Source organism: Dipodomys spectabilis, unplaced genomic scaffold, assembly GCF_019054845.1.
Source record: "Dipodomys spectabilis isolate Male_0828 unplaced genomic scaffold, ASM1905484v1 ptg000017l, whole genome shotgun sequence".
Lineage (NCBI taxonomy): Eukaryota > Metazoa > Chordata > Mammalia > Rodentia > Heteromyidae > Dipodomys > Dipodomys spectabilis.
In genome coordinates, this window is record NW_024870694.1 from 7,244,935 (window position 1) to 7,272,235 (window position 27,301).

The 27,301-nt window shown below is 36.1% G+C and overlaps 1 protein-coding gene across 7 annotated transcripts in view; it reads left to right on the forward strand.

Annotated features, from left to right (window-relative positions):
• Sec22a (SEC22 homolog A, vesicle trafficking protein) overlaps window positions 1-27,301 on the forward strand; it is a 49,094-nt gene that overhangs the window by 14,294 nt on the left and 7,499 nt on the right. For all 7 annotated transcript variants that reach the window (XM_042669482.1, XM_042669499.1, XM_042669491.1 and 4 more), the window contains exons 3-6: window positions 7,682-7,845; window positions 8,836-9,030; window positions 12,089-12,204; window positions 24,046-24,111. In XM_042669482.1, coding sequence (XP_042525416.1) covers window positions 7,682-7,845; window positions 8,836-9,030; window positions 12,089-12,204; window positions 24,046-24,111 — 541 coding nt within the window. The remainder of the gene's footprint in view (window positions 1-7,681; window positions 7,846-8,835; window positions 9,031-12,088; window positions 12,205-24,045; window positions 24,112-27,301) is intronic.

Here is a 27,301-nt window from a genome sequence, read left to right on the forward strand (position 1 = left end):
GCGTGAAGATAACTTGTGTATCTTACTTGGTTCTTTGTCTTATTACTAGCATTGCATTGCTTTGCTAATGTACAGGTTTTGAGGCCTGTGTATATTAAATAGGCTCTTGTGTACTGACTGGTCTAGCAAGCTAATTTCTTTCTCAGTACAGTTTCTTCAGGAAAATGAGATCTAGGTGCAATAAACTTCACTAATACAACTGATAGATAAATTGAGGATTATCTGTGTAAGCATTTCTTTTTTAAAAAAGTTAGTTTATCCTTTAGGGTCTAGAGGTGTTTGGGTAGTGGGAAATGATGGATTAGAAGGTATACTAGCTGCATAAAAAGAGATGAAGGATGTCAAAAGCAAATTTTAGTTGGTTAGTTTTATCCAGGCTCTGATGGTATAGTCATATATATTCCTCTAGCTCTTTGTTATAAATTGCCATTCCCTGGCATACTGCATATTAAATAAATATTTTTATGTATAATGAGGTTTTAACTAGTGGTAAAATGATTCTTGTATTAATGGGATGATTTTATTTATGAATTGGTTCTTTGTCAATTAGAGGTTTGAAATTCGACCATATAAGAAAAGAGTAAGCAAGAAAATACATAATGCCTGGTATGATGCTGTATGTGGCAGATAGTGTTAACTTTGCTTTCTTCTGGTTTACATCTCCTTTCTGTCCCACTGATAGAAAAATCTTTTGTGTTCAATTTTTTATTCAACATATTTGGTAATAATAAATAATAAACATCGTGAGGTATGCTAAAAGTCATAATGTCAAACCTTGTCATTAATATTTTGAAGTTTATACGTATTATTTTATTGGGACAATGGAGGGTACTATTTCAGAAGTAGTATTTTTCTTATACTTACCAATTTTAACAGCAGTATGTGCTGGGGAACTAGGAAGGCTATTTAGAGGGCAAATGTGGCTACAAAAAATAAGCAGGTTAACTTTTATGTCATACAAATATTATTTCTATGTTTATAGATAGTTTACTATATATCTTTTCACCTAACTTGCTACAAATATGGTTTTGTATGTTTATCTCTGTTTGTGGTACAGGAGTTTGAACTCAAGGCCTAATGCTTGCTTGGCTTACTTGCTCAGCTAGTACTTTACACTTGAGTTATACTTCTAGTGTGGCTTTGTGCTGGATTTTTTGGAGATGGAGTCCCAAGGATTTTTCTGCCTGGACTTCTGCCTTCTCTTTTCTTTTCTTTCTTATGGGCCATGGAGGTTGAACTCAGGGCTTAGATGCTGTCCGTGAGCTCTTTCGTTCAAGGCTAGTGCTATACCACTTTGAGGCACAGCTTCACTTCTCGTTTTTAAGTGATTAATTGGAGATAAGAGTCTCATGGGGACTTTCATGCCCAGGTTTGCCTTTAAACTGTGAACCTTAGATCTCAGCCTCCTGAGTAGCTAGGATTATAGGCATAAGCCACCAGTACCCAGCCAGGTCTTAGTTCTTGAATAGCTGGGATTTCAGGTATGAACCACCTGTATCCAGCTTATTTTTTTGTTTGTTTAGTGTGTATGTGTGTGTGCCAAACTGGTTCTTGAACTGAGAGCCTGGAACTCTTGCTTGGCTTTTTCATTCAATACTCTTATTCTACCATTTGAGCCATTTCTCCACTTCAGACTTTTTGCTGGTTAATTGAGTTAAGAACTTCTTGGATTTGGGCTGGGAAGGTGGCTCAGTAGTAGAATGCTTACCTCGCATGCATGAGGCCCTGGGTTGGATTCCTCAGCACCACATAAGCAGAAAATGCCGGAAGTGGCTGTGGCTCAAATGGTAGAGTGCTAGCCTTGAGCTGAAGAGCTGAGGAACAGCATCCAGGCCCAGAGTTCAGGCCCCACAACTGAAAAAAAAAGAAAAAGAAAAAAATCTCTTGGATTTACCTGCTTAAGTAGCTAGTATTACAAGCACAAGTCACCAGTTCTTGGTTTATCTTGATTTTTTTTTAACTCATTGTTTCAGCCCTGGTAATTTTGGCAGAGAGAGACCCTATCTTTGACATTAAAGCTTACAGACCTAGAACATAAGTAGATTTGTGCCTACTGGGTTATGTGATATTCTGAGGGGAAGATTATTGCTTTCACTATGTAGTTTGATATAACAGGCTGGAATCATCCCAATAATGTCAGTGTTTCATTGATGATGTGTCAAGTTTCTTTGACAGGAAGTGGGAATGTGGCTTAGTGGTAGAGTGGTTGCCTAGCATGCATGAAGCCCTGGGTCCGATTCCTCAGTATCACACAAACAAAACGCCATAAGTGGTGCTGTGGATCAAGTGTTAGAGTGCTAGCCTTGAGCAAAAGAAGCTCAGGGACAGTGCCCAGGGCCCTGAGTTGAAGCCCCAGGACTGGCAGAAAAAGTTTCTTTGATGGATTGTATATTAAATTACAAAAATCCTACCTACTCAGAAAGTTAAAATCTGAGGATTATGGTTTGAATCCATCCTGAGACTCTTATCTCCAGATAGCCACCAAAAAGCCAAAAGTGGAGCTCTGGCTCAAGTAGCTTTGAGCCAAAAAGCTAAGAGATATGGCCAGGCACTGAGTTCATGCGTCAGTACGAGCATACACATGCACAGAAAATACATAAGTAAAATGTCAGAAAAAATTAAATGTCCAAACCCATTTATTTGTTTAGGTGGACATAGGTATTCCAGTATGACTTGGACATGTGATAGAATAAGCTTTTCAACATAGCAATTTGAAGGGGCAAAACCCCTGTCTAGAGGCTAGATTTCTACTAGCCTTACTTGTTTACCATGTACCTGATCCTGAAATGCAAAAAGAAGTCCCTATGTATGTGCCAGGGAGGAAAACTAAAGATGTCGTGAGTTAATACATTCCTTAGTCAGAGAAAAACTGTAGCTAGAAAGATCCAATCTTTTTGGCTTGAAAGTGGCAGGTATTTTTTAAATGTTTTGTTTGTTGTCTGTTTTTTTTTTTTTTTTTTTTTGTCAGTCGTGGAGCCTGAACTGTGGGCCTGGATGCTGTTCCTCAGCTCTTCAGCTCAAGACTAGTGCTTTACCACTTGAGCCACAGCGCCACTTCTGGCCTTTTCTGCTTATGTGGTACTGAGGAATCGAACCCAGGACCTCATGCATACAAGGCAAGCACTCTACCACTGAGCAAACTTCCCAGCCCCTTAAGTGTATTTTTAAAGAAAACAAAATAGGAAGACAAATGGCAATTTAAAAATTATGCTTAAGTGGAAATGGAGGTCTGACTCAAATGGGTAGAGCACCAGCCTTGAGCAAAAAAGCCAAATGAAAGCATGGTGAATAGGACACAGATCATCTCTGCTTTCATAGAGCTTGTTTATTAGTGTGTACATAAATAAACATACTATTATAGCTTGAATTAGTTCACGACAAATCTTCTACATTATAAACACAAGGGTAAGATCATTTCAAAATGTATGCTTTGAAAAGGACTGTAAGAACTGAAGGATGACTAGGAGTTAACTAGGTCAGAATCAGAGCATAGTGAAGGGATTTGGGCATCATAAATCTTCTGAGGTTGGGAGTAGGCAGGTTACAAATGGATTGGCATCCTTGAGGCTCTGAAACAAGTATAGTGTGGTTATAATGCAGAGAGAATTATGAAGTTGCATAAGATGAAATAAAATTAGGGCTTCTGGGTCTTTACTTAACAATACAGGTTTAGAATTTTTTTTATTGTGAAGATATTGTACAGAGGGGTTACAGTTACATGAGTAAGGTAATGTGTATATTTCCTATCGAGCATGTTACCCCTTCAGGTTTAGAATTCTTAAGTTTTATTACTCTTAAGTGAAAAATAGAGATTGATATATGGCTTTGAAAATGTGAAAAAAGTATTAATGGATTAGGACATAATTGGTTTATTTATAAACATAAGGAAGTTGGTGGTTTGTTGTAGAAAGATTGTGGGCTCTGAGTCATGAACTCAGTTCATTTCTGCTCTCTTGTTTAATGATGTGGCCTTTGGCAAATTACTGTCTCTCTCAGCCTCTGTTCTTTCATTTGTGGAATGGAACAGATAGTGCCTTTTGTTGTGAGAATGAAGTTAAGTAAAATAGAAAAGTATTCAATAGAGGGCTTGGTTCATACAGATGTATAAATGTACCTGTTGCTGTTATTATTTATTTACCTCCTTCCTCCTCAATATCAAGGGACAACTGCTAGACTGTCCATAAAGCATGAGCAAAGCAAACGTGATGGACACAACGAAAGCATGATAAACCATTATGTCTGAAGTAACATTAGAGTATTTCAAAAGTAGTCCTTGCAAGAGTCTTGCAATCTATCTCAATGGCAGTTTTTTTTTCTTATTACAAATGTGCATCAACTGAGTTGATAATGTACTTGGGAAAATTGTCTTTGCATTTCACAAAAAGAATGAGATGACTAAATTTTCTATGAAAAGCCATAATAATGCAGAACACTTTGTAGTCTTTGCAGAGTGGCATTTAATTCTAGTAAAATGAAGACTTCCTAACAATGCTAACATACAATCTTAAAATAATAGAGTTCATACAATTAACTAGTTACATTTAGTATAAGCAAGATATCCTACTTGGGAGAAAGAAACCTGTTAGGTAGATGTTTGTGGTGTACTATATTATTAACATAACAAAAAATATAGAATCAAAAACGTTGAATTGTATTATTGGAGGATAATGGATTACTTTTCCAGTTGGGAGTTCTCAGTGTATGGGAGCCAATTACCAGTTGTGTTCAAAATTTGCAATTTTTTTTTTTCAGCAAAGCAAAATTTACCTCTGTAGAAGGATCTACCATCAGCCAAAACTCTGGCAAGCAAACACACAGAGCAGGCAGGCTGCACCCCTCACTGTTTATCCCTAACATTAGGGCCTGCCCCTTTGCTCAGATTGATTGAGCTCAGGTTCACAATCTACTTATGATTAGCTAGTTTCAATAAGGTAAAATATATTTACATAAGGTGACTTTGAAATAATATTTGAATGCTAATGAAATGTCCAGTTTTGATAATGGCAGTGAATATTTTATGAAGAAGAAAAAACCACTTGGAAGCTGAACACCAGTGGCTCATGCCTGTAATCCTAGCTACTCAGGGGGCTGAGATCTGAGGAACGCAGTTCAAAGCCAGCCTGGGCAGGAAAGTAAGACTCATATCTCCAATTAACCACCAGAAAACTAAGTTGCGCTGTGGCTCAAGTGGTAGAGCTCTCACTTTGAGCTGAAGAGCTCAGGGACAGGGCCCAGGCTCAGAGTTCAAGCCCCATGACCGACAAAAACAAACAGAATACCACTTGGGAAAACATATTTTGGGCTGGTCATGCTGGCATATGTCTATAATTCTAACATTTTGGAGGAAGGCCTAGCAAGATGGAAGCTAGTTGGTACTACACAGCAAGACATTTTTTTAAAAACTGAAGATGGTCCATGTGTGGCACATACCTGTAATCCTATCTACTTGGGAGGTGGAGTTTGAGAAGTCAAGGTTTGAGGGCAGTCCAGGCAAAAAGTTAGTGAGATTCCCTTTCAACAATGAACCAGGAATGGTAGTGCATGTCTGCATTCCCAGCTACTGTTATTTAAGAGGGATTTTAATCTGAAAGCAGCCCCAGGCAAAAACTTGAGATCCCCATCCAAAAACTAACCAAGGCATAGACCAGGCACCAATGGCTCACCCGTGTAATCTTAACTAGTTTGGAGACTGAGTTTGTGAGGATCACAGTCAGGCCAGACTAGGCAGAAAAGTACATGAGACTCCTTTTCAATTCCTAACTGGGTATAGTGGCACACACTTGTCATCTTAATCCTCCTACGGGGGAGGATCATGATCCTAGGCCAATCGTGGCAGAAAAGAGAGACTCCAGCCCAGTGGATAGAGGTGGGATGAAGTAGCAGTCATCTGTGATCCCAGAAATAAGAAGCCTAAAGTAGTCTAAAGCAGTCAGGTTCATGCCTAGGTTGGAAAATGAGACTGTATCTCAAAACTTACCAAAGAAAAGGAAGGTTTGAGGCATAATACCCTGAGTTCAAACTTCAGGGTCACCCTAAAATAAAAATAGTAGTAACTAAAACATGAAAACGTTGGAAGGCATCCTAGTACTGCCAGAAATTTTTTTTTAAAAAAAGAGAGAGATACCTATTTGTGTTCTATGCTCTGCTTATTGGTTGCAGAGCGGAGATATATATGTGTACTAGAACTTTTTGTTGTTAAATCCAAGAGGTTTCAATTCAACATATCAATAGAACAGTGTAGAAAGGTTTTTCAATAGAACATGGTTAATTTGAATGTTTCAATGTTTAAAGAAGTTTTTGTTTTAATTTTAAATTATTTAGGAATAATTTTAGTTTTAGAAAACACCAAGTAATACCTGATCCCATATTTATTTTGTTAACATTTTATTGCCTGATTATTTTCTGGCTCATTAAAAGGAGTTTACAAATACAGTAACCTCTTTTTTTCCTTAATTTTTTTCAATATGTTTTCTAATATGTGGGACATTCTTTTACCTATATGAGATAGTATTCATTTGTAGCAAATTGAATACTGAAACTGTACTTTATTGCCTACTTTTCTTTTTCAAGTGACTCTAGAACTGTCCTTTATAGCATGTCAGCCCCCTTTCTGTGACAGAATCCAGATTAGGTCTCACATTTTAGTTGCCAGCTCTATACACTCCTTTGGTTGGAAACATTTCCACCACCTTTATTTCTTTTTCACAGCACTGAGATTTTTAAAGTATGTATCTCCCCTTTAAACAAATGCTGGTCATCCTGGTGTTTATTGTGCATTTTCAGCCAGGAAGTAAGATGAGCACTGTATCTTTTCTTTGGACACCACATGTGTAGATGTAATGTGTCCATCTGCCCCTCCTTAGTGATGTTAGAATACTTGGTAAATGTGTTGTCTTGTTTCTACTACATATTTTTCTTTCTCAATTAATGAGCAAGCATTGGAAGACATTTTAAAATCATGCAAATATACTGGTCTTCATAAAAATGTCCCCCTCAATTTAACATTCATGATTATATTTGCTTGCTTTACATTTTACTATGTTGGTATAAAATGTTGATTTTTTTAATTTTGGCACTATCTCCTTATTTATTAGTTAGGGCTCAGCATTCTGCTGCAAGCAAAGTCTCCTTTTTCCTCGCTTACTTATTGTTATTAGTGCTATAAACTAATAATAAATTATTCTTCCCCTATCCCAGTGTTTCATAATTCGTTACTACATAAAGGATTTGATTCTTGGGTCAGTGGTGACGAAGAAATCAGTGACTACCTGCAATTATGTACAATTTTTTTGTGCTGTTAAGGCCTTTTTCTGGGGATAGTGTCCATTACTTTTGACTTGAGTGTGTTAAGTGCCATGGGCTTTTGTGAATGGTTTGATTTTTAAGCTGTTTGTAATGTTTATGTATTTGTATATTCTTTCCCATGTGAATAACTGAATTTTTAGGACCATAGTATATCTCCCTCTCTGAAACACCTTATAATTTTCATTTGCTGTTTTTAAAACACAACTTTAGGTAGTGTTATATTTTGGCTTAAGTTTTTCACTGGAGTGTATAATAAATGCTAATGTCTTCATTGCCACTGTGGCAGTACTTTATGATATAGAACTAGTCTTGTGTGAAGCAACGAATTACCTTGATTTCATTTGAAATTTTAAAACCAATGTTTTTTACACTGTAGTTTTATTAGCTCCCTGGGAGTGAGCTACATGATGTTGTGCACTGAAAATTACCCAAATGTTCTCGCCTTCTCTTTCCTGGATGAGCTTCAGAAGGAATTCATAACTACTTATAGCATGATGAAGACAAATACCGCTGTCAGACCATACTGTTTCATTGAATTTGGTAAGGGCCTGATTCTCCCCCACTTTTTTTATTATTCCATCTCCATCTAGTCATAGACAATTTTCTACCTAATAGTAGGGGTTAGAAGGAAAACTTCAACTACCTTACTTTTGACAGAATTGTTTGGCAAATGACAACTTTTTACTTATTTAGATACCTGTTAGAAAAAATTGTGTTTGAGCTTAAAGGCAGTGTGATTTTGATTAATTCTAGAGGACAGTTTCTCAATGAGAAATTTATGAGTCAGATTCAAAGTTTTGTGGTAATAATCTTTTACAGTAATCTTGCTTAATGTGGGACAGTGGTTGGCAAACATTTGCTGGAAAGGACCAGAGAGTGTGTGGCTTTAAAAGCCACACAGTCTCTGCCAATTCTGCCATTGTAGCTTGAAAGTAGCCACAATACATAAATGAATGAGCACAATTATAGTCTAATAAAACTATTTGCAAAACCAGCAGGCTCAATTTGGCTATGGGTAGTTGTTTGCTCAACTCCTGATAAAAGGGGAAAAAAAAATAAAATTCTTCTTGGAAGATATTTAAGAAATATCATTGTTTTTATTAAACTTATTCTTTATTTAAAGGACTTATTCTAATGGTGTAAGCAATAAATATGAAAACAAATTTGTAACAACATGTTGCTTGTGTTATATAATTGCAACTAATAATAGATCTAATATTTCATAAGGTAAGAATTATGGTAAAAATTAAAACTTTAGTTTAAAAGTAAAGCCATTTGTTTCTGTAATTCCTTGAAGTGATGATCATACACTGAGGTAATGTTAAACCCTTAGTTTAACACTTCTTTAGTTTTTAGTTTTAGAGTGAAAAACTGTCTACTCCAGAATATACTGTATAACACAAATAAATTGGAAATTCCATGACAAATTGAATAACAAACTTTATAAAATTTACTACCCTTGAACATCACATTCTCAAATGATTTAATTGACAAATGAACCCAAGGAAATTTATTTTTTATTTTACATAGATAATTTTATTCAGAGGACCAAGCAACGATATAATAATCCCAGGTCTCTTTCTACAAAGATAAATCTGTCTGACATGCAGATGGAAATCAAGCTAAGGCCACCTTATCAAATTCCCATGTGTGAATTGGGGTCAGCCAATGGAGTCACATCTGTATTTTCTGCTGACTATAAAGGTGCTGGTAAGATTTCTTCTGGTGAGTTCTGGATTTCACTTATGTCATTAATTTCTTTTTGTAAGAACTGAGGAACTCTTGAAAATGAATTACTTTATTCTAGTATTTTAAATTAAGTATGTAGGAGACTATAAAAATTCAAAGCAATCATTTTTCTCAGTTGTTAACAAGAAAGCTACCAGATAAGTAACTAGGAAAATACTTTCAAATAATAATCATAAAGGATCTCTTGGTAGAACAACATTTAAAATTTCTTTGTAAGCCTTTAGATAAAATGAAAAATAGGTTTTTTTTGCATTATATATTTATAGGCATGTAAAATACATTGTGTTAGATTGGCAATATTTAAACCAGGGTTCTTGACTGAGACCCCAAATGGAAAGACGTCAGTGATTATCTGCTCAAACCTCTACTCCCAAAGAAAGTACACCTTCCTCAAGTGTTGTGACAGAATTAGAAACCTCATTGCTTTGTAAAGTAGTGTATGCCATTGCTGGACTGCTTGTTAAAATGTTTTCTTGTATCCTGAAGTCTCCCCTTTCCCTCTCTTCTCACCCCCTCCTCCCCACCTTTAAACTGCAATCCTCAGATCTCAGCCTTCTGAGTTGCTAGGATTACAGGCATGAGCCATCAAAGCCTGGCCAAGTCTGCTTTCTTTAATGCCTATCAACTTTTCTAGGTTCTATAACTTGCCTTCCATCAGCTAGAAGGAGCATTATTGGATTTAAAGAAGCTAACTAAAGAAAAAGCATTGTAGTAAAGGAATAGCAAAACCAAATGAAAAATATCTAGGTGATACTGCTTTGTTTTATTCCTATACTGTCATTGTTCCAAATGTACTCTACACCTGACTGTGCCTAGCATGGTGTCAAGTTGAAATGTTCAGTAAGTATGTTAGAAGTCAGTGAATTTGTTTTACTGAAACAAAAAAGAGCATGTAGAGCATAAAACATTAAAAAGAGGTTAAATATCTAGTTTAGCTGTTAAAATGAGAAATAATCCTTCAGTAGGGTTACCTTTTTGCATTTTATATAGGCAACTTGGTAACTGTTCTCTAAATACAAGTCCTCCTTGCCCCAAATCCTGTGAAGGAGAGAGGCTGGGAATTAGGAAATGGCCACTTTAGAATTTCTTTCTCCTACGATTTGTCATAGTGCCAGCAAGCACATTGCTTACATTGTCCTTGTTAAAGGAGGCTTAGCATTTGCTTTTATACTTTCAAATTATCTTTAGTCATTTTGAAATAATTAGTTTATAAATGATGTGCTATTCTTATAAATAGACTGCTTCAAAGCCAAAAGGCAATTATTAGAAACTTAATAAATAATATATATGGACTTACTGTACATTTCTTATATGGATACTCATTGACAAATGTAAATATACCTTTCTACCGAAGAATGGCTACCCCTTAACCATATAAAACTAAATAATTTTAGTTATAGTGTAGAGTATTATTTGTGACTTTTAAAAATAGGTCAGTTTTCTTATATTTTAGAAGTATGTTTCACATAATCTAGTCAGTTGGTGGTTTTTGTAGGCCCATATTAAGGATTCACCTTTTAGTGAACCATTTCTTCCTTACTGAGAGATGGTGGGAAGGGAGAGAAAATGAGTTACAAAATACAACTTATTGGTAGGTAGATTTGTTGTATAGGTTTTTAACTGGTGAGATTTTTTATTTCTTCTTCTGATTAAAGATCTTGGCGTCAATACTTTACTCAAGTTTTTTGATTTTCTGTTTTCATATTAAAATCTCAAGAAAATTGAGAGATAAAACACAGACAACAGAGAAAATTTAGGAAAATGTTCTGTTAGTATTTTCTACTGAATTTTAATAAATACTTGTGATATGTAGGTTTTTTTTTTTTTTTTTTTTTTTAGCTGTTTAGGGAGTCTTTTCTGCTATAAAGGCTAAATATAACTTGCAAAGGTTTAAGCCCTTCTTATATTAATGTTCCACCTCATTAACTTCATTGTTGGGATTTTCCACTTCAGTAGTTTAAATAAAATAATAAAAATGTGATCTTTTGTTCTCTTTTTGCCTATGTCTCCCTTTTGAGGTCTAATGATTATGTACTTAGTTTTGTGTTTTTGTTTGGCCTCCATTGTTAATTCTTTTAAGTGCAGGATGCTAATATAACTGAAACCCTGAAAGATTATAGAGAATGTGTAAAAATAAAATAAGTCAATTTTTCATCTTGTATTTTACTGTTTTAACCTTCAAGTGATATTCATAGGACCAAGAACTTTGTAACTATTAGACTGCTTTCTAAAAAGTTCAGATTGGTGATGGTTCATGCCCTTTTACATGTATCTAGTCATTTTTATAGACTTGGAACCTAAGTTAGAAGGAGCTTTGCTTAAAATTAAGCAAGCTATGTTTGTCCTTTACAATGTGTTCCAAGTATTTTCAGAAAAAATAGGAATTATGCTAAGAATTTCCAAGCAAAGTCATCTTTGCAAATACTTGTGCTACTTGCAAATGTTAGACATATTTAAGCGAAATGTTTTCCCAAATGATTTAATGCCAAATAAATATCCCAAATTCAAGTTAGATGTCTTTGTTTAAAATGTAAAGTAAAAGATTTTAATTTGAGTACAAGAGAATGGAGCCTGGTAGCAGTGGCTCATGCCTATAATCCTAGCTATTCAGGAGACTGAGATCTAAGGATTTCAGTACATAGCCAGCCGGAGCTGAGAAGGTCCATGAGACTCATCTCCAATTAACCCCAGAAGAAGCTGGAAGTGGTTCAAGTTAGAGTGTTAGCCTTGACCAAAAGGATTCTAGAGCACTGCACAGGCCCAGAGTTCAAGCCCCAGGACTTCCCCCCCCCCAAAATAAATAAATAAATAAATAAATAAATAAATAAATAAATGAATAAATAAAGAGGAGGAGAAGGAAGTTTTTATGTTGTCAAACATTTTACATTTTAAAAAAGAATATTCAGTTACTAAAATATGTTTGTATAAAATTACTTATTTTTGACCCCTTTAAGTAGTGAATTTCTGTTTAACCTAAGTTCAGACAATATGAGATGCAGATACTCACTTTCTAACCACTTATTTTATTTTCTAGCTCACCAGCGACTAGAACCAGCAACTTTGTCAGGGATGGTGGCATTTATCCTTAGTCTTTTATGTGGAGTTCTGAATTTAATTCGAGGTTTTCATGCCATAGAAAGTCTCCTGCAGGTATTGTGCTATTTTTAAATTTTTAGGTGACTACCTATTCATTTCTCCTTGTTAATTGATTTGAATTGGATGAAGTCTTAGTGCAGTTTACATTGCATGCTTAAAAGGCTGTGTTCTTTATACCTACCCTCTCCTCTCTTCCATTAAAAATACCAATTTCAGCCGGGCGCCCATGGCTCACGCCTTTATTCTTAGCCACTCAGGAGGCTGAGATCTGAGGATCATGGTTCAAAGCCAGCCCAGGCAAGAAAGTCTGTGAGACTCTTGTCTCCAATAAAATTGAAAGTGGCGCTGTGGCTCAAGCAGTAGAGTGCTTTCCTTGAGCTAAAGAGTGCAGGGATAGTGCCCAAGCCCAGAGTTCAAGCCCCATGACCGACAAAAAAAACCCAACCAAACAACAACAACAACAACACCGATTTCTAGTTGGCATCTTTGACTTCATCAGCATACATTTATTTCTTGTGTCCTCTTTAGGAGGTACTGTGAGGATACTGAGCTATATGTGACATGGGACTTAGAGTTGCACAGCTTAAAGATGAATTGAGGAAGAAAAAAAGATGAATTGAGGAGGCAAAGAAGTTCATGGATAATTGCCAAGTATGCAGAACTGTGAAGGGGAGAGGTCAGTGAGTCAGGACAGAAGTGAGCAGTGTGAACTGGTCTTATAGCTGCAGAGGAGTGTACATGTGGCCAGTGTTCATATGCTACTTCTGTGTATTTCTGCTTAGTTATCTGATCCTTTTTATTTTTGGTCAGTGGTCTTTTAAAACCTGAGCTACCTAGGAAATCATCAATGCTATGTTCTCCTTTATATTGTCCATCCTTTGGTCTTCAGTCTAGCACATTTAAGACTGCACAGTTTTCCTTTCCTTTGTTTTTATTACTTTCTCTATAAAGAATTATCAATGCCTCCACATCATGAATCAAACATATCTCACTACTTTTCTCTACTTCTACTTCTTTCTCCTATTCTTTTGGTCAGTATTAAGCTCAGAATACCCCTTAGAAAGATCCACTCAACACTTTATATCCTGTTTTAAATGCGCTGCTTGGGCAATAGTCAGGGTACTATTCAACAAACACTGAATTCATTTAGCCTCCCAAACCCAAAAGCAGGTGAAATAGGTTCTGCTAGAAGAGCTGAACTTATACTCAACGTATGGGACTTTTCATCACTTTTCAGTTCTTCCAAAAACACCTTTTGCCCCCAGGTAAAGTCCCTATTCCCTTTCAGGTATAGCAAGCTATCTGTTGTCCTGGGCCTTCCTTTTCCTTGTCCTCTACTAAGGACAAGGAGTTTAACACAAAGAGTTTAACCTTTTAGCTAACTAGACAAGCTGTCAAAGAGAAGAAATGGGCAGTTTGGAAACTGCTGACTAAAGAAGCTAACACTGTAATAAGATTGTCTTTATTGTTGTTGTTGTTTTAACATTTCATTGATACAATGGAAAGAACCGTAGTGTAGGTGTGTGAAGAGTTGATTTTTTTGTTGTGGAGAAAAGGTTTTTTTTCCTCTTACATCTCTAACTTAAAATAGTGTATAAGTTACAGAGCCTGAGCTTAGGCCATATTGCCTTTTAAGTTAAAATGCAGACAAGGATATACTTCAAAAAACTTGTTAAGGGGAACTATAATTTCTTCAGAAACTCAGATATCCTATCTTTCCTGCTCTTGGGCTTATTCATTCCTTCTCTTTTCTCAGATTCATAATGTAAAAACTAAGATATTTATGCTCCTGAGATACTCTTAATTAGCTAAAGCTTCCATTAATTCCTAATTGTTTCATATTCTCCTTTTGATCTGCAGAATATTTGGCTCATTGCATTTGATATAATTTTGATAGAATTAACAGTTTGTAACTTACATGTAACTGATGGTTTCAGATTTCTCAGCTTGTTTACATTTTAAAAAGACTTTACACACCAGTATCTTTCTTGAGTATATATGCAGAAATTTTCATCAATGTTTCTTGGATATTCAAGGCTGCTTTAATATCTGAAATGGATTACTACAATTTGTTAGATTCAACTAGCTAAATAAAATAATATGATCATATCCACAGTGGAGATAAATATTTGACAAAAACCAACTCCATGCAAAATAAAAACTTGCAAAAAACTAAGAATAGAGGGTAACTTTCTGACCTTGATAAAGAACCTCTACCAAGAAAAAAAAAGCAAAAGCCCTATAGTTAGTGTCATGAAGAACTAAATACTTTTCCCCTATGGCAGAAATAAGACAAAGATGTCTACTTACATGCTAATCAATATTGTATTGGAAGTCCTAGTTAGTGTAATAAGACAAAAAAAGGAAGTAAAAGATCTATAGATTGGGAAAGAGGAAATAAAACTTTGAATGTGACATGATTGTATAGAAAAATTTAAACAACAAAAACCTCCTAGAATAATAATAAGTGATTATAGTAAGATTGTAAGATATAAGAGATAAAGTATACAAAAGTTACTGTCCTATATATTGGCAAGGAACAATTGAAATTTGAAATGAAAAACAGTACCACTGATACTGATTGCAAAGAAAAAGTTAATTAACAAACTATGTATGAGATCCTATTTAAAAACTATGCATATACTATAAAAACTAATACATCAAGTATCTAACTAAATAGAGATTCCATGTTCAGAAATAGGAAAAGTCAATGTTGTTGACTTTTGGTCTATAAATTCAACACAATCCCAAACAAAGTCCTATCAAGTTATTTTGTAGATATGGATAAAGGAATTCTAACATTTATAGACCCAGTGTATACAGAAAAGCAAACCTCTATTTTTACTCACAACTCAGTGCTTTTAGAATTTCATTCTTTACTAGATGGGTGAGAAATTTACCCATTCCAACCAATTCTCCAATACCAACTGGGTGCCCTACAATTTAATTCATTTCTGACACTATCTACCTGGAGTTAGTACAGACCTCATCACTTAAGGACTCAGTCCCATAAGACTCTCCCCACTTCAGTTGCCAGTTGCAAGTCTAGATTGTCACCTGTATTTATAACCAACCAACTCTAAATTGGAGATTCTCACAACTCCTTCCTGAGTGGCTTGCAGGATTTATGGAAACATGTTTACCGGTTTATTATAAAGGATATTACAAAAGATACAGAAGGGCCTGAGCACAGCAGCTTCTGTCTCTGTAGAGTTGGGGCTTGCTAATCTTCTCACATGTTCTCCAGTATGGAAGTGCTCCAACTTTATTGTCTTAGAGAATTTTAAGAAAGCATAACTGTTTATTAACTTAATATTCAGTTCCTCTCTCCCCTGAAGATGGACTAGGAAAAATCCGAAGGCTTTCAGCATGACTTCTTCTTCGTGTTTTTTTTTTTTTTTTTTAAATCGGTTATGGGGCTTGAATTCTAGACCTGAGCGCTGTCCCTCAGCTCTTCAGCTCAAGTCTATCACTCTGCCACTTGAGCTACAGTGCCACTTCCAGTTTTCGGGTGGTTTATTAGAGATAAGAATTTCATGGTCTTTCCTGCCTGGGATGGCTTTGAACCGAGATCCTCAGATCTCAGCCTCCTGAGTAGCTAGGATTACAGGCATGAGCCACTGGTGCCCGGCTTGACTTCTTCTTTTGTAACTAGTCCTCATCCAACAGTCCACCAAGAATTGCCTTAGAACAAAAGATGCTCCCATCACTACAAAATTCCATAGTGTTGATAATTCTGTGTGAAATGCTCCTATAACCTAAGAAATTACAAAGATCTTAGGGCTTTATAACAAAACCAAAGAGCAAATAATAGAACAGATTTTCTAGCACCTCTCTGTATAAAGGTTTTAGGAAGTCTGTGTTAAGAACTAGTGGCAGATTATTATTTGTTTGTTCATTTTTCACACCTAGAAGTCTATACATACTAAGAATGAGGAACAAAGTTGGAAACTCATATTACTAAACTTTTAAGACTTACTGGAAAGTACAATAATTCAAACAATGTGAATTGACAAAAGAATAGACAAGTAGATCAATACAACAGAATAGAGTCCAGAAATAAATCCACATCCATATAGTCAATGTATTTTTGGTACAGAAACAAAAACAATTCAGTGGAGAAAGTTTAGTCATTTCCAGTAAATGATGCTGGAACAACTGGAAATCCACATGCAAAAGTATGAATATAGACACAGATATAGGCTTTACAAAAATTAACTCAGAATGGGTCATAGACCTAAATGGAAAGCATAGAACTTAAAATTTTTAAAAGCTAATATGGAAGACAACCTGTGTCACCTATATGATCTTCGGTATAGTGAGCAAAAACTATGAAAGAAAAAGTTGGTACGTTAGATTTCGCTACATTAACTTCTGTGAAAGACACTGTTAAAATAATGAAAAAGAAGCTACAGGGTAGGAGAAAATATTTGCAAAACACTTAATAAAGGGGCTTGCCTCCAAAATAAACACAGAAATCTTAAAACTCAAAAATAAGAAAGCACACTAACCTAATAAGTGACCAAAGATCCAAATGGATACCTTACCTGGGTATATACAGATGACAAGTAAACATAAAAAGATGCTCAGCATCATATGTCATTATGGGGTTGCAAAATCACAACAATGTGATATCAAACACCTGCTAGAATGGTGAAAAAAAAAAATTGTACCCAGTGTGGATGAGGATAAGGAACAACAGAATCTTCCATTCAGTGTTGGTGGAAGTACAAAAGTGGTATCACTATTTTGGAAAAAAACCAGGTATTTCTCACAAAGCTAAACATAGCCTTGCCTTATTGTCCAGTAAAAGTGTACTTATATCTGTCTTTCCAGATGAGTAGAAAGCTTTTTTCCCACACAGAAAATTGTATATGATGTTAATAGTAGCTTTATTCATAATTCCAAAAGCCTAAAAGCAACTGAGAAAGATGACTTTCAAAGGTGAGTGGATAAGCTATGGTAATCCATACAAAGAACTGTTCTTCAATATTAAAAAGAAATGAGCTGACAAACCACAAAAAACATGGATAAATCTTAAGTGAATATTGATTAATGAAAGAAGTCAGTATGAAAAAACTACATACTGTGTGATCCAATTATGTAACATGCAAAGGCTGGAACTATAGATAGTAACAAAATCTGTGTTTGCTAGGGTCTTGGAAGATGGTGTTAGGAGAAGAGAGATATAGAACATGGGATTCTTACAGAAGTGAAACTGTTCTGTGTTACTTTAATAGTGAACCTGTTCAAACCATAGAATGTGTAACAAAGAATATTTCCATGAGTTAATAATAGTGTATCAGTATTGGCTTATTGGTTGTAACAAATATACTACACTAATACAAGTTAGGAAATGTTGTGAACAGTGGATCTAGAGGATCTGTGGGAACTCTACTCAAGTTTCTATAGACCTAAAGCTATTCTAAAGAATGAAAGTCCATTTTCAACAGCCAGCACTGAAAGACCTTCCTTAATAACAAGTTGAAAGAAAACCAGGCAAGGAAGAATATCCTCACTGTGGTTTTGATGTTCTTTAGTTATGTGTAGCCCCACTTGAAAGCAGTTAAAGTACAACATACTGCACCAGTTGGCCCTTAGAAGTCATCAATTGGGCTTTCTTTGCCTATGGAGGAATCATGGGCATGTGAAGGCAGGTGAGGACCTACAGTTTAGGAGTTGAGTGCACTGTTAGGATAATGGCCATTTTGAGAAAGTCCATTCTCTGACCTTCACCCTCCCAGCTCAATTCCAACAGTCCTCACCACAGACTGCTTACCAGAATAACAGTAGGATTTAATTTGCTGTCTACCAAAATAACAGTAGGATTTAATTTACACAGATTTGAATATGTAAACTTTAGAGGCTAGCTATTCTTTCTTCCCCATAGCTTGAGCACATATCCGTGCCCAAGCAGCTATCAGTGCTTCAGTCCTAGAAAATTCAGCTGTCTCCTTCCATACTTTCGCACACCTCAGCACTAGTGGAGCTCTACTGTTGTGAGCCAAGTTGGTGTGGGCTTCAGATATGGTCATGTTTCCCCACTTCGTGTTTGTATTCTGCCCTTAAAGCTGTCAGTGGCTACTTTGGTTTGTGTCGGTAGTGAAAGCATTCAATGTGGTTTGTCTTTGAAGCTATTGAAACTTCTGGTCATAAGAAAAAAATATATATGTTCTCAGTATTGGAATTTTAACTTAGGCTTGTGCTTGCTAGGCTGGTGCTATAACACTGAGCCACACCTCCAGTCCTTTTTTGCATGATTATTTTCAAGAGAAGGTCTTGCTTTCTGTCCCAAGAGCATGCCTGCACTGTGATCCTCCTAGTATAGACTCCCACTAATGGGGATGACAAGGTTTGTACCACCACATTTAGCTTATCCATTGAGATAGAGTCCTACAGACTACTGAACAGCACCTGGTCTTGAATAGCCCAGACAGGCCTCAATCTGCAGTCATCCTGTCCTCAGCCTTCTATTTAGATAGGATTACAGGGTGAGTTACTAGTGTCTGGCTTACTTTTTGAACCATATGAAAATTGCTCATTTAGTTTACAAATAGTAAGAATAAACTTTAGGGTATGAGCCATAGTAGAGTGCTTGTCTAGCATTTCTAAGATTTTGGGTTTAATACTTGTTAACTAAGTAGAAACAAATGACAACTTTTGTTATTACTATTTGATTCGATTTTTAAGTAATGAAAATTTCAAGTAAAGATAAATGTTTTCTAAAGATTAAGTAGTTTCCCTGGGCTTTTGTAGCTTCTCTCTTGCTATCAGAGATTTCAGTTTCCCTAGAAACTTCACAGAAAATTTTTTCTATTTTTACAGTTTATTGTTAACTGATAGTAGGTATGAAAGTCATGAGGTAAATTTTGATTAAAGAAAAATCTGGAGTAGTCCATTCCATTTTTTAAAAAGTTGTTATTATACAAGGGTTATAGTTACATAGGTCAGGTAATGAGTACATTTCTTTTCGGACAATGTCACCCCTTCCCATCCTCACCCACAAGTTGTATAGTTCATGTTCAACATAGTGTCTAGTGAGTATCACTGGAGTAGTCCTTTTTTGGGGGGGAGGGAGAGGTCCGGTTGTGGGGCCTGAACTCTGGGCCTGGGCGCTGACCCTCAGCTCTTCAGCTCAAGGCTAGCGCTCTACCACTTGAGCCACAGCACCACTTCTGGCTTTTTTCTTTTTGCTTATGTGGTGCTGAGGAATCGAACCCAGGGCCTCTGGCATGCGAGGCAAGCGCTCTACCACTGAGCCACCTTCCCAGCCCTGGAGTAGTCCTTTTTTAATAGTTGGCAATTCATATTTTGATCAGTATGTATGCTTGTGTCTTTGAAGGTAATTTTTTATTTATTTTTTAAAATTTTTTTTGCAATTTTTTTTTTTATTGTGAAAATACTGTACAGAGGGGTTACAATTACATGGGCAAGATAATGAGTAGATTTCTTATCAAGCATTGTAGCCTCCTCCGTTGTTTCCCCTTCCCTAATTTTTTATGTCTTTTTTTTTTTTCCCAGGACTAAGAACCGAACCCAGGGCGCCAGGCGGGCGCCCTTCTGCTGTGCTAAACCCCCAGCCCCATGCCCTAATTTTTTAAATGGCTGATAAGGAATAATTTCTTTTTCAGTAGACTAAACTTACTCCAGTGGCATTTTTTCTTTAATCTGATCCAGAAATCTATATATTGGTTCATGTAGGATTCTTAGCTATCTGAAAGATGAGGCATTTCCACCTGGCTATGTCCCTTAGTATTACCTGAATGACATATTCTACATACAAATAGTGAGGTTCCTAATTAGTGACTCTTAAAGAGAAAAGCAAGAAACAGCAGGATGAAATGTTGGAGGCAATGTAGTTTACAAGTAATGAGTCATCCAAAGGTACTTTTAGGACATACCAGCACTTCTGATTCCCTCACCTAAGTGAGGATCTCTGCCTTTAGAAATCCACTAGACAAATAGTCGATATCCCTGTTGCTCCAATTATTGAGGATTTGATCTACCTAGAGAAAAAAATGTTGAAAATGACTGGTTCTTAAAAATATTTTTCCTTGTTTTGCTATGAGGGTGAAAGAGACAAAACCATACAGTATTGGAAATATCTGCCTTCAGAAGATTCCATGTCCTAAAAGATAGAATCTGTGATAGGTAAAAGGAAAAGCTGAGATGTCAGAATGCAAATAAACATAATGATAAACTTAGGAGGTTTTTAAAAACCAGAGTAGTTTAGAAGTATAAACTAGAGTATTTTCAACAAGTATATCTTAATCCCAGTTAACCAGAAAAGACGCCTACAAAATCTTTGACCTGAGGTCTCTTGCTTTTAATTTTTCTACATTTAAGTTTATTATTCCTTACGACTTGTGTTGGGTAACCAGTCTTTTTTTTTTTTTCCATTTTAAATCTCCACTAAAACCATTAGATTTAAGACATTGTTAGCTTTTTCTCTGGCACATTATATTTTGTGTTAAGAATAAATTCTACAGTTACTCTAGATAAATTGTGGTCAGTAAAAGTAGATCTTTTTGATTGCTGTCTGCCATGTAGAACTGTGCAAATCTTAGAACATAGGTTGTCAATCTTTACCTGCAGTATAGCTATGCCTATCACTGTGATAAGAAAGGGGTTGGGGGATTGTCAGTATCCAGAGTAAGTGGTTTCAGTATTTCTCTGATGGCTTGATTTAAGAGTATAGAATTTATTTTGGCATTATAATTTTAGATCTAGCTAAAAATACATGGCATATTTACTGAGTATTACTAATAAACAGATAATAATTTAAAGTTTACTTTTCTAAGACCTTGAATTCTAAATACTCTTTTTTTTTTTTCTGGTCTCAGGGCCAGAACTCTGGGCCTGGGCACAGTCCCTGAGTTTCTTTGGCTCAAGGCTAGTGCTCTACCACTTGAGCCACAGCACCTCTTTCAGCTTTTTCTGAGTAATTTATTGGAGATAAGAGTCTCATGGATTTTCCTGCCTGGACTAGCTTCAATCCATGATCCTCAGATCTCAGCCTCCTGAGTAGCTAGGATTATGGGTGTAAGCCTTAGGCATATGGCCAGATACTCTTTTTGAGTGACTGCTATATTTATCTCCTAATATGTAACTTTAAGCTTGAGGTACATTTAAATTTGAAGACCTACATTAATTAACACTTAATGTTAAGGATTTGGCACAAGTTTATTATAGATTAATACCTACCACTTGAAATAAAAGAATTTATTAAAATATGTAATACTGAAACTTTTCTCTGGTATTTTAGTTCAGACTGAAAAAGTTTAGAGTTAGTATAGTTTTTATTTTAGATTGGTATATTTGATTTAGTGTTCATAGTAATGTGTAAATTACATTGTTTACACTTCCTTTGTTCTGAGTTTACAGATGTTTATACACTGATGGTGACTGACAACTTGTGAACGTATAAACTTTTATCACACTGGTTTATATTGAATCTATTCATTTAAAGATCAACTGTGCCAGGCACCGGTGGCTCAGGCCTGTAATCGTAGCTACTCAGGAGGCTGAGACTTGAGGATCGAGGTTCAAAGCCAGCCCCTGCAGGAAAGTCTGTGAGACTCTTATCTCCAATAAATCACTAGAAAACTGGAAGTGGCCTTGTAGCTCAAGCGGTAGAGTGCTAGCCTTGAGCTGAAGAGCTGAGGGACAGCGCTCAGGCCCAGAGTTCAAGCCCCATAACTGACCAAAAAAAAAAGATCGACTGTGAAACAATGATACTATCTCTCTAAGTTGATGCCTAAAAGCAGCAAAAAAATTGAGCCTTCTGATAAATACTGGTGTGGACACTGGAATTTGTATGTTACCTCTGCCAGTGACTTTGTAACCTTAGGAAGTTTCCTTTACCGTTATGGGTCTCATCTTCCCATTCTGCAGGATGAAGCTTTTAGACTCCATAAACTCAAGCACCAACATTTAAAAGATTCTTTGCCTATAACAATGTTTGTCACAACTACTATAAAGCATAAGTAGGGGCTGGGAAGGTGGCTCAGTGGTAGAGTGCTTGCCTTGTATGCATGAGGCCCTGGGTTCGATTCCTCAGTACCACATAAGCAGAAAAAGCCAGAAGTGGCACTGTGGCCCAAGTGGTAGAGGGCTAGCCTTGAGCTGAAGAGCTGAGGGACAGCGCCCAGGCCCAGAGTTCATGCCCCACAACTGGCAAAAAAATAAATAAATAAAGCATAAGTAATTATTTTTCAAAAGAAATTAAAATTAAACATTATAAAATAATGTAGCTTATAAATAAAAATTTGAATACAGGTCTGACTTACTCTAGAAATACTCTCTTAACATGTTCTAAAAGGCAATTAAATGCAAATTAAGAGAAAAATAATACTCAATTGTGGTACAGTTATTAAGTTCCACTGTGTTTTGCAATGAAAGTTTGTACAACCATTTACACATTCTGTGATTAAGAACTATTTTCTAATGGGAAAGGTTTATAGTGTAATGTGAAATACTACTAAGCAACATATATATAAGTCATTGCATTTCTTTTCAGATGTACACACAGAGGGAGGGATGGAGAGAGGGAGAAAAAGAGGGAGGAGAAAAAGGAGGAGGAGGAAGAACAATAGGAAATACACAAAAATGTTAATAGTTTTCCTAGATGAATTCCTATATGAATTTCTTTGTATAGTCGGTATTTTCCACTTTCTCTATAATGAATATGTTTTTATAATCAGGAAAAAAGTAATCTAAAAATAAAGGACTAAAACAGCAATTAAGTAGAACATACTTAAATGCTAGCAGAAAGGTTAAAATTATAAAGTGGAGAGATTTCATATTGGCCTTCCCAGCCTCTTGGGTAGAACTGGCCTGAGCACCCCAGACAGATTAATGTTCCTATTTTAAGATCTTCTCACCAGGATAAGCCACTCTCCCCTGGTCTTGCAGACAGTTCTGTACCTAATCATCTGTACCAAATGAATTACCTCTGTACACTACCTCTTGAAGGCATAGTTATGGGAGCTATTCTTGTGACATGTGGAAATTTTTATTGTATAAAGATGTTTTTTCTAGGTCAGGTGTAGTAGTACATACTTATAATCGAGCACTGGAGGAACTAGGGCAAGAAGGTGGAGAGTTGAAGCTGTAATGGGCTACATAGCAAGACCCTCTCTCAAAAAAAATTTTTCCCCTAAAATAAATAAGAGGGCCATGAAAGAAAAACATTTAATACTCCTGCCTGTGTTCTTATTTGTTATACTTGGTAAATACATTGAAAGAAGTTGATGATGTAGATATTTACTAGGAAGCAAAAAGAAGTAAGAAAACATGGGCGGTTGCATGTCCCTTTTTGTTTTCAAAGAAACACCCCATGCACGATCTAGCTGTGTGTTTCCTCTGTGTAGCTGTTTTCTGGCACAGCAGGCATGGTCCATTAGTCCTGAATTTTCTCATTGGCATTTAGCACACTCTAGTGGACAGTAGCTTTTCACTTGTCAGTTTTGCTTTGCTTTGTTTTGTTTAAATCATGTCACATTATTTTACTGGACAATTCAGTGATGTGCTTACTAGATAGTAAGGTTTGTCTGTTTTTATTTGAGTCAAGCAAAAACTCTCCTGATCAGGATTAACGTTATCAGCCTCTGGGCTTTGTGCATTTCAGTGCCAAGAGGAGGTTTGTGTATTGTAAGGGAACTGACTTCCCCAGTGGTTTTCATTTTCTTTTGGATGAAATGAAATTTATGGGGCATTACAAGACACAGGAACACTTGTAGTCTTCCTTGGTCTCTCATTCCTTGACTCTTATTTTGTATTTGTATTTTTTTGTAAAAAAAATTGTGAATAAACATTGCCATACCCTGTCCTGATGTATTATTTTTGGAAATAGGCTTCCAGGAAAGAGGTAATCTTTTATGTCATTTTTTACAGAGTGATGGTGAGGATTTTAATTACATCATTGCATTTTTCCTTGGAACAGCAGCTTGCCTTTACCAGGTATGTTTTCTCCCATTTGTAAGAAACATGTCTCCATTATTTTATTGTTCCTTTTGTTTCAGGTACCAAGTCTAATAATTATTTATGCATTTTAAATAAATATTAACAGTACCTAGTTGTCTCCTCCCCTGTAATTTTTGTGCTTAAGGCTGGTGCTCTACCACTTGAGCTCCACTTCTGGCTTTCTTTGGAATCTCACATTCTGGTGCTGGTAGCTCATGGCTGAGTAGCTCAGGAGGCTGAGATCTGAGCGTCGAGTTTCAAAGCCAGCCCAGGCAGGAAAGTCCTTGAGACTCTTATCTCCAATTAACCACCAGAACACAAGAAGTGGCACTGAGGCTCAAGTGATAGAGCACTAGCCTTAAGCTGAAGAGCTCAGAGACAGCACCCAGGCCCAGAGTTCAAGTCCCAGAATGGACAAAAAAAAAGCCTCACAGACTGGGCTGGCTTCAAACATTGATCCTCACATCTCATCTTCCTGAGTAGCTTGATTACAGGCACAAGCTACTACTGGTGTTTGGCCTCTTTATCTTTCTTAATTTAAGTCTCCGTTGTTACTTGTAACCTACATTTCCATTTTGAGTGAACATAGAAGCCCATGGTGAACATAACATTGTTCACCTTTTTTGTTGGTGCTTCTGAGGTGGTATTTTTTTCTGCTTAGGGCAATCAAGGCTGCATCTAGATTTTCTAATGACTGTCCTTCAGCTTCTAGGCTCTGTTTATGCTCTAGGCTGAGGATTTTATTCTCTGGGTAAAGTTTTTGAATAGAGTGACATAGACAAAGCATGACTTTAGAATATTTAACTTAGTAGTGCTGAATAGGATGGATTGTAAGGGCAGAGAGATTAAGGGTAAGGGAGGTGATTCTAGTACTACAGCAGGCAGACAGTAATAAGAACATAAACTGGTAATGGCAGTAGGAAAGGAAAATACTGCCCTTGAGAAGACTGACTAACACTTGTAAATAGCATGGTCAGGAGACTTAAAGGAGGAAGAGATTCTGTACTGGGTGATAATGGGGACTGGAGCTTGCTTTCCTAAGGCCTAGAGGAGGTGCAGAGTTTTAGGGATTGGAGACCTCATTGTGCCAGTGATCTAAACTCATGAATGGTTTTGTTAAAACATGTTAGGGTTCATTTCCCTAACATCAACTTATCTGACCTTTTCTGGTTCACTCAGACATATACTAGTTATTGCAAATAAGGGAAACCATGGGACCTAAGTTTCTTTGGGCCTGGCTTACTTCACTTAATATAATTTTTTCCAAGTCTTTCCATTTCCTAGCAAATGGGGCAATGTCATTCTTTCTGATGGAGGCATAGAATCCTAAGATATGTATTCAGATGTTTCTTTCAGGTGATTGTTTCTAACACATTTATAATATTATTTCCTTGTTGCTTTGTATGTCCCTCCCCCATGGTATAACCCCTGCTTTTACTGTATTTGAGGTTGGTATAATGTGTGGAGGAGAAGGGAAAAAACAAATCGTTTAAATAGGGATACAGGTAGATCCATTGCAACGATGAGATGTACAAGTCATTATGTGGAAAAACGAACTTTACAACTTTGGTGGGGGGGGGGGGTAGGAGGACTGAGTGGGGGGTGGGGGGAGGATGGGAAGGGATGGGAAGGGGAAACAAAGGAGGAGGCTACAATGCTTGATAAGAAATGTACTCATGATCTTGCCCATGTAATTGTAACCACTCTGTACAGTATTTTCACAATAAAAAAATGCACTCAAAATAAATAAAATAAAACATGTTAGGGTAAGCAAGACCTATTGACTTCACTTTAGGTGGTGCCTTTTTCTGGCTTATTAGGAAAAAAAGACGGTTCATGATCAAATATAAGGCTCCCTAAACTTCTGTACAAGTCTTTGGGAAATTATTTGGATGAATATATACATTTGAATTTTACATAAATACAGACTAGAAATTTTAGTTTCAGTGACCCCACATTTTTAAACTCTTGATTTTTCCCATTTAATATAATCTTCACAAGTTTTTTCTTGAATTTGACAAGTCTCATTAGAATGAATGTAGTTTTACATAACCATGTGGAAAATTTTATGAAATTTTCTATTTTATTTCCTACAATTTTGTCATACTATCAGTTTTGCAGGACTATACTGAAACCACATAGCCCTAGAGTGGAGGAGTCAGGACTAAATTCCCTTTGGATTTTAAATATTGGACTCATTCCACTATATCATACTCTCTATAGGCTAAACTAAATAAATCCAATTTGAACTTTTAGAATGTTATAAAAGGTATAAATATAATTTTATAACTTCTGACATGCATGTGCTTATTTGATTCTAAAATAATGAGGTAATATTAACTTTAAAATAATTTTGTGAATAGCCATTCTTGTAAAGTGTAAGCTTTGGTTGCTTTTTCTTATTAAAGTAATTTTAAATGCCTAATTATAATGGCAGAATTATTGACCTCTTATGTTATGCTAAGCCTTTTACATTCACTGCATCATTAAATTGTCATAGAAAGCCCAGACTAATCTGATTTGGGCCATTTTTCACTGCAGTTCATTTCTCATACCTACTTACTGAGTTGAACCTTTGTGTTATTCCAGAACTAGTAACACTGCTCCACCATCAGGAAACTCTTAGTGTTACTCAGATGTTTTTTGTTTTATACTTGAGAGAAGAAAAAAATAATGAAAGGAAAAAATCCAAAACAATCCCCAACACATATAGATAGGCATGAAACTGTTTTGTTTTCCAAAAATGCTAAGCAGAGTGGTAACAGTTACATTTTAGCATATGGCATGCTGTTTCCAGCTGTTTGGGTATGTTTTACTAAGTTGTGTCAGACCTGTAAGGGCATTGTAATGTCTGGTTGCCTTTTTCTCCAAGATTCCAGTCCTCCCAGAAGCACCAAGCTTAGTCCAGATAGTGTGAATCTTGATAGGGAATATTTCAAATAGGAAAGCAAAGTATCAGAAGAGAAACTACAGGTTATTCCTTTCCCTCAGTGGTTTCTTTGAAAACATGCGCTGCAGCCAAGTTGAAAGACTAGTTTATCCAGAGTTCTTCATGGTTAACATTTTGTAACTCTTCTTAGTCTCATTGAGTCTTTATATGTGTATAGAGTGGTTTAGAAAGTAAGCTTCAGAAAGGTATGTATGCATACATACTTAATTGTTTTTCTTGGCGTTTATTTTGAGATAA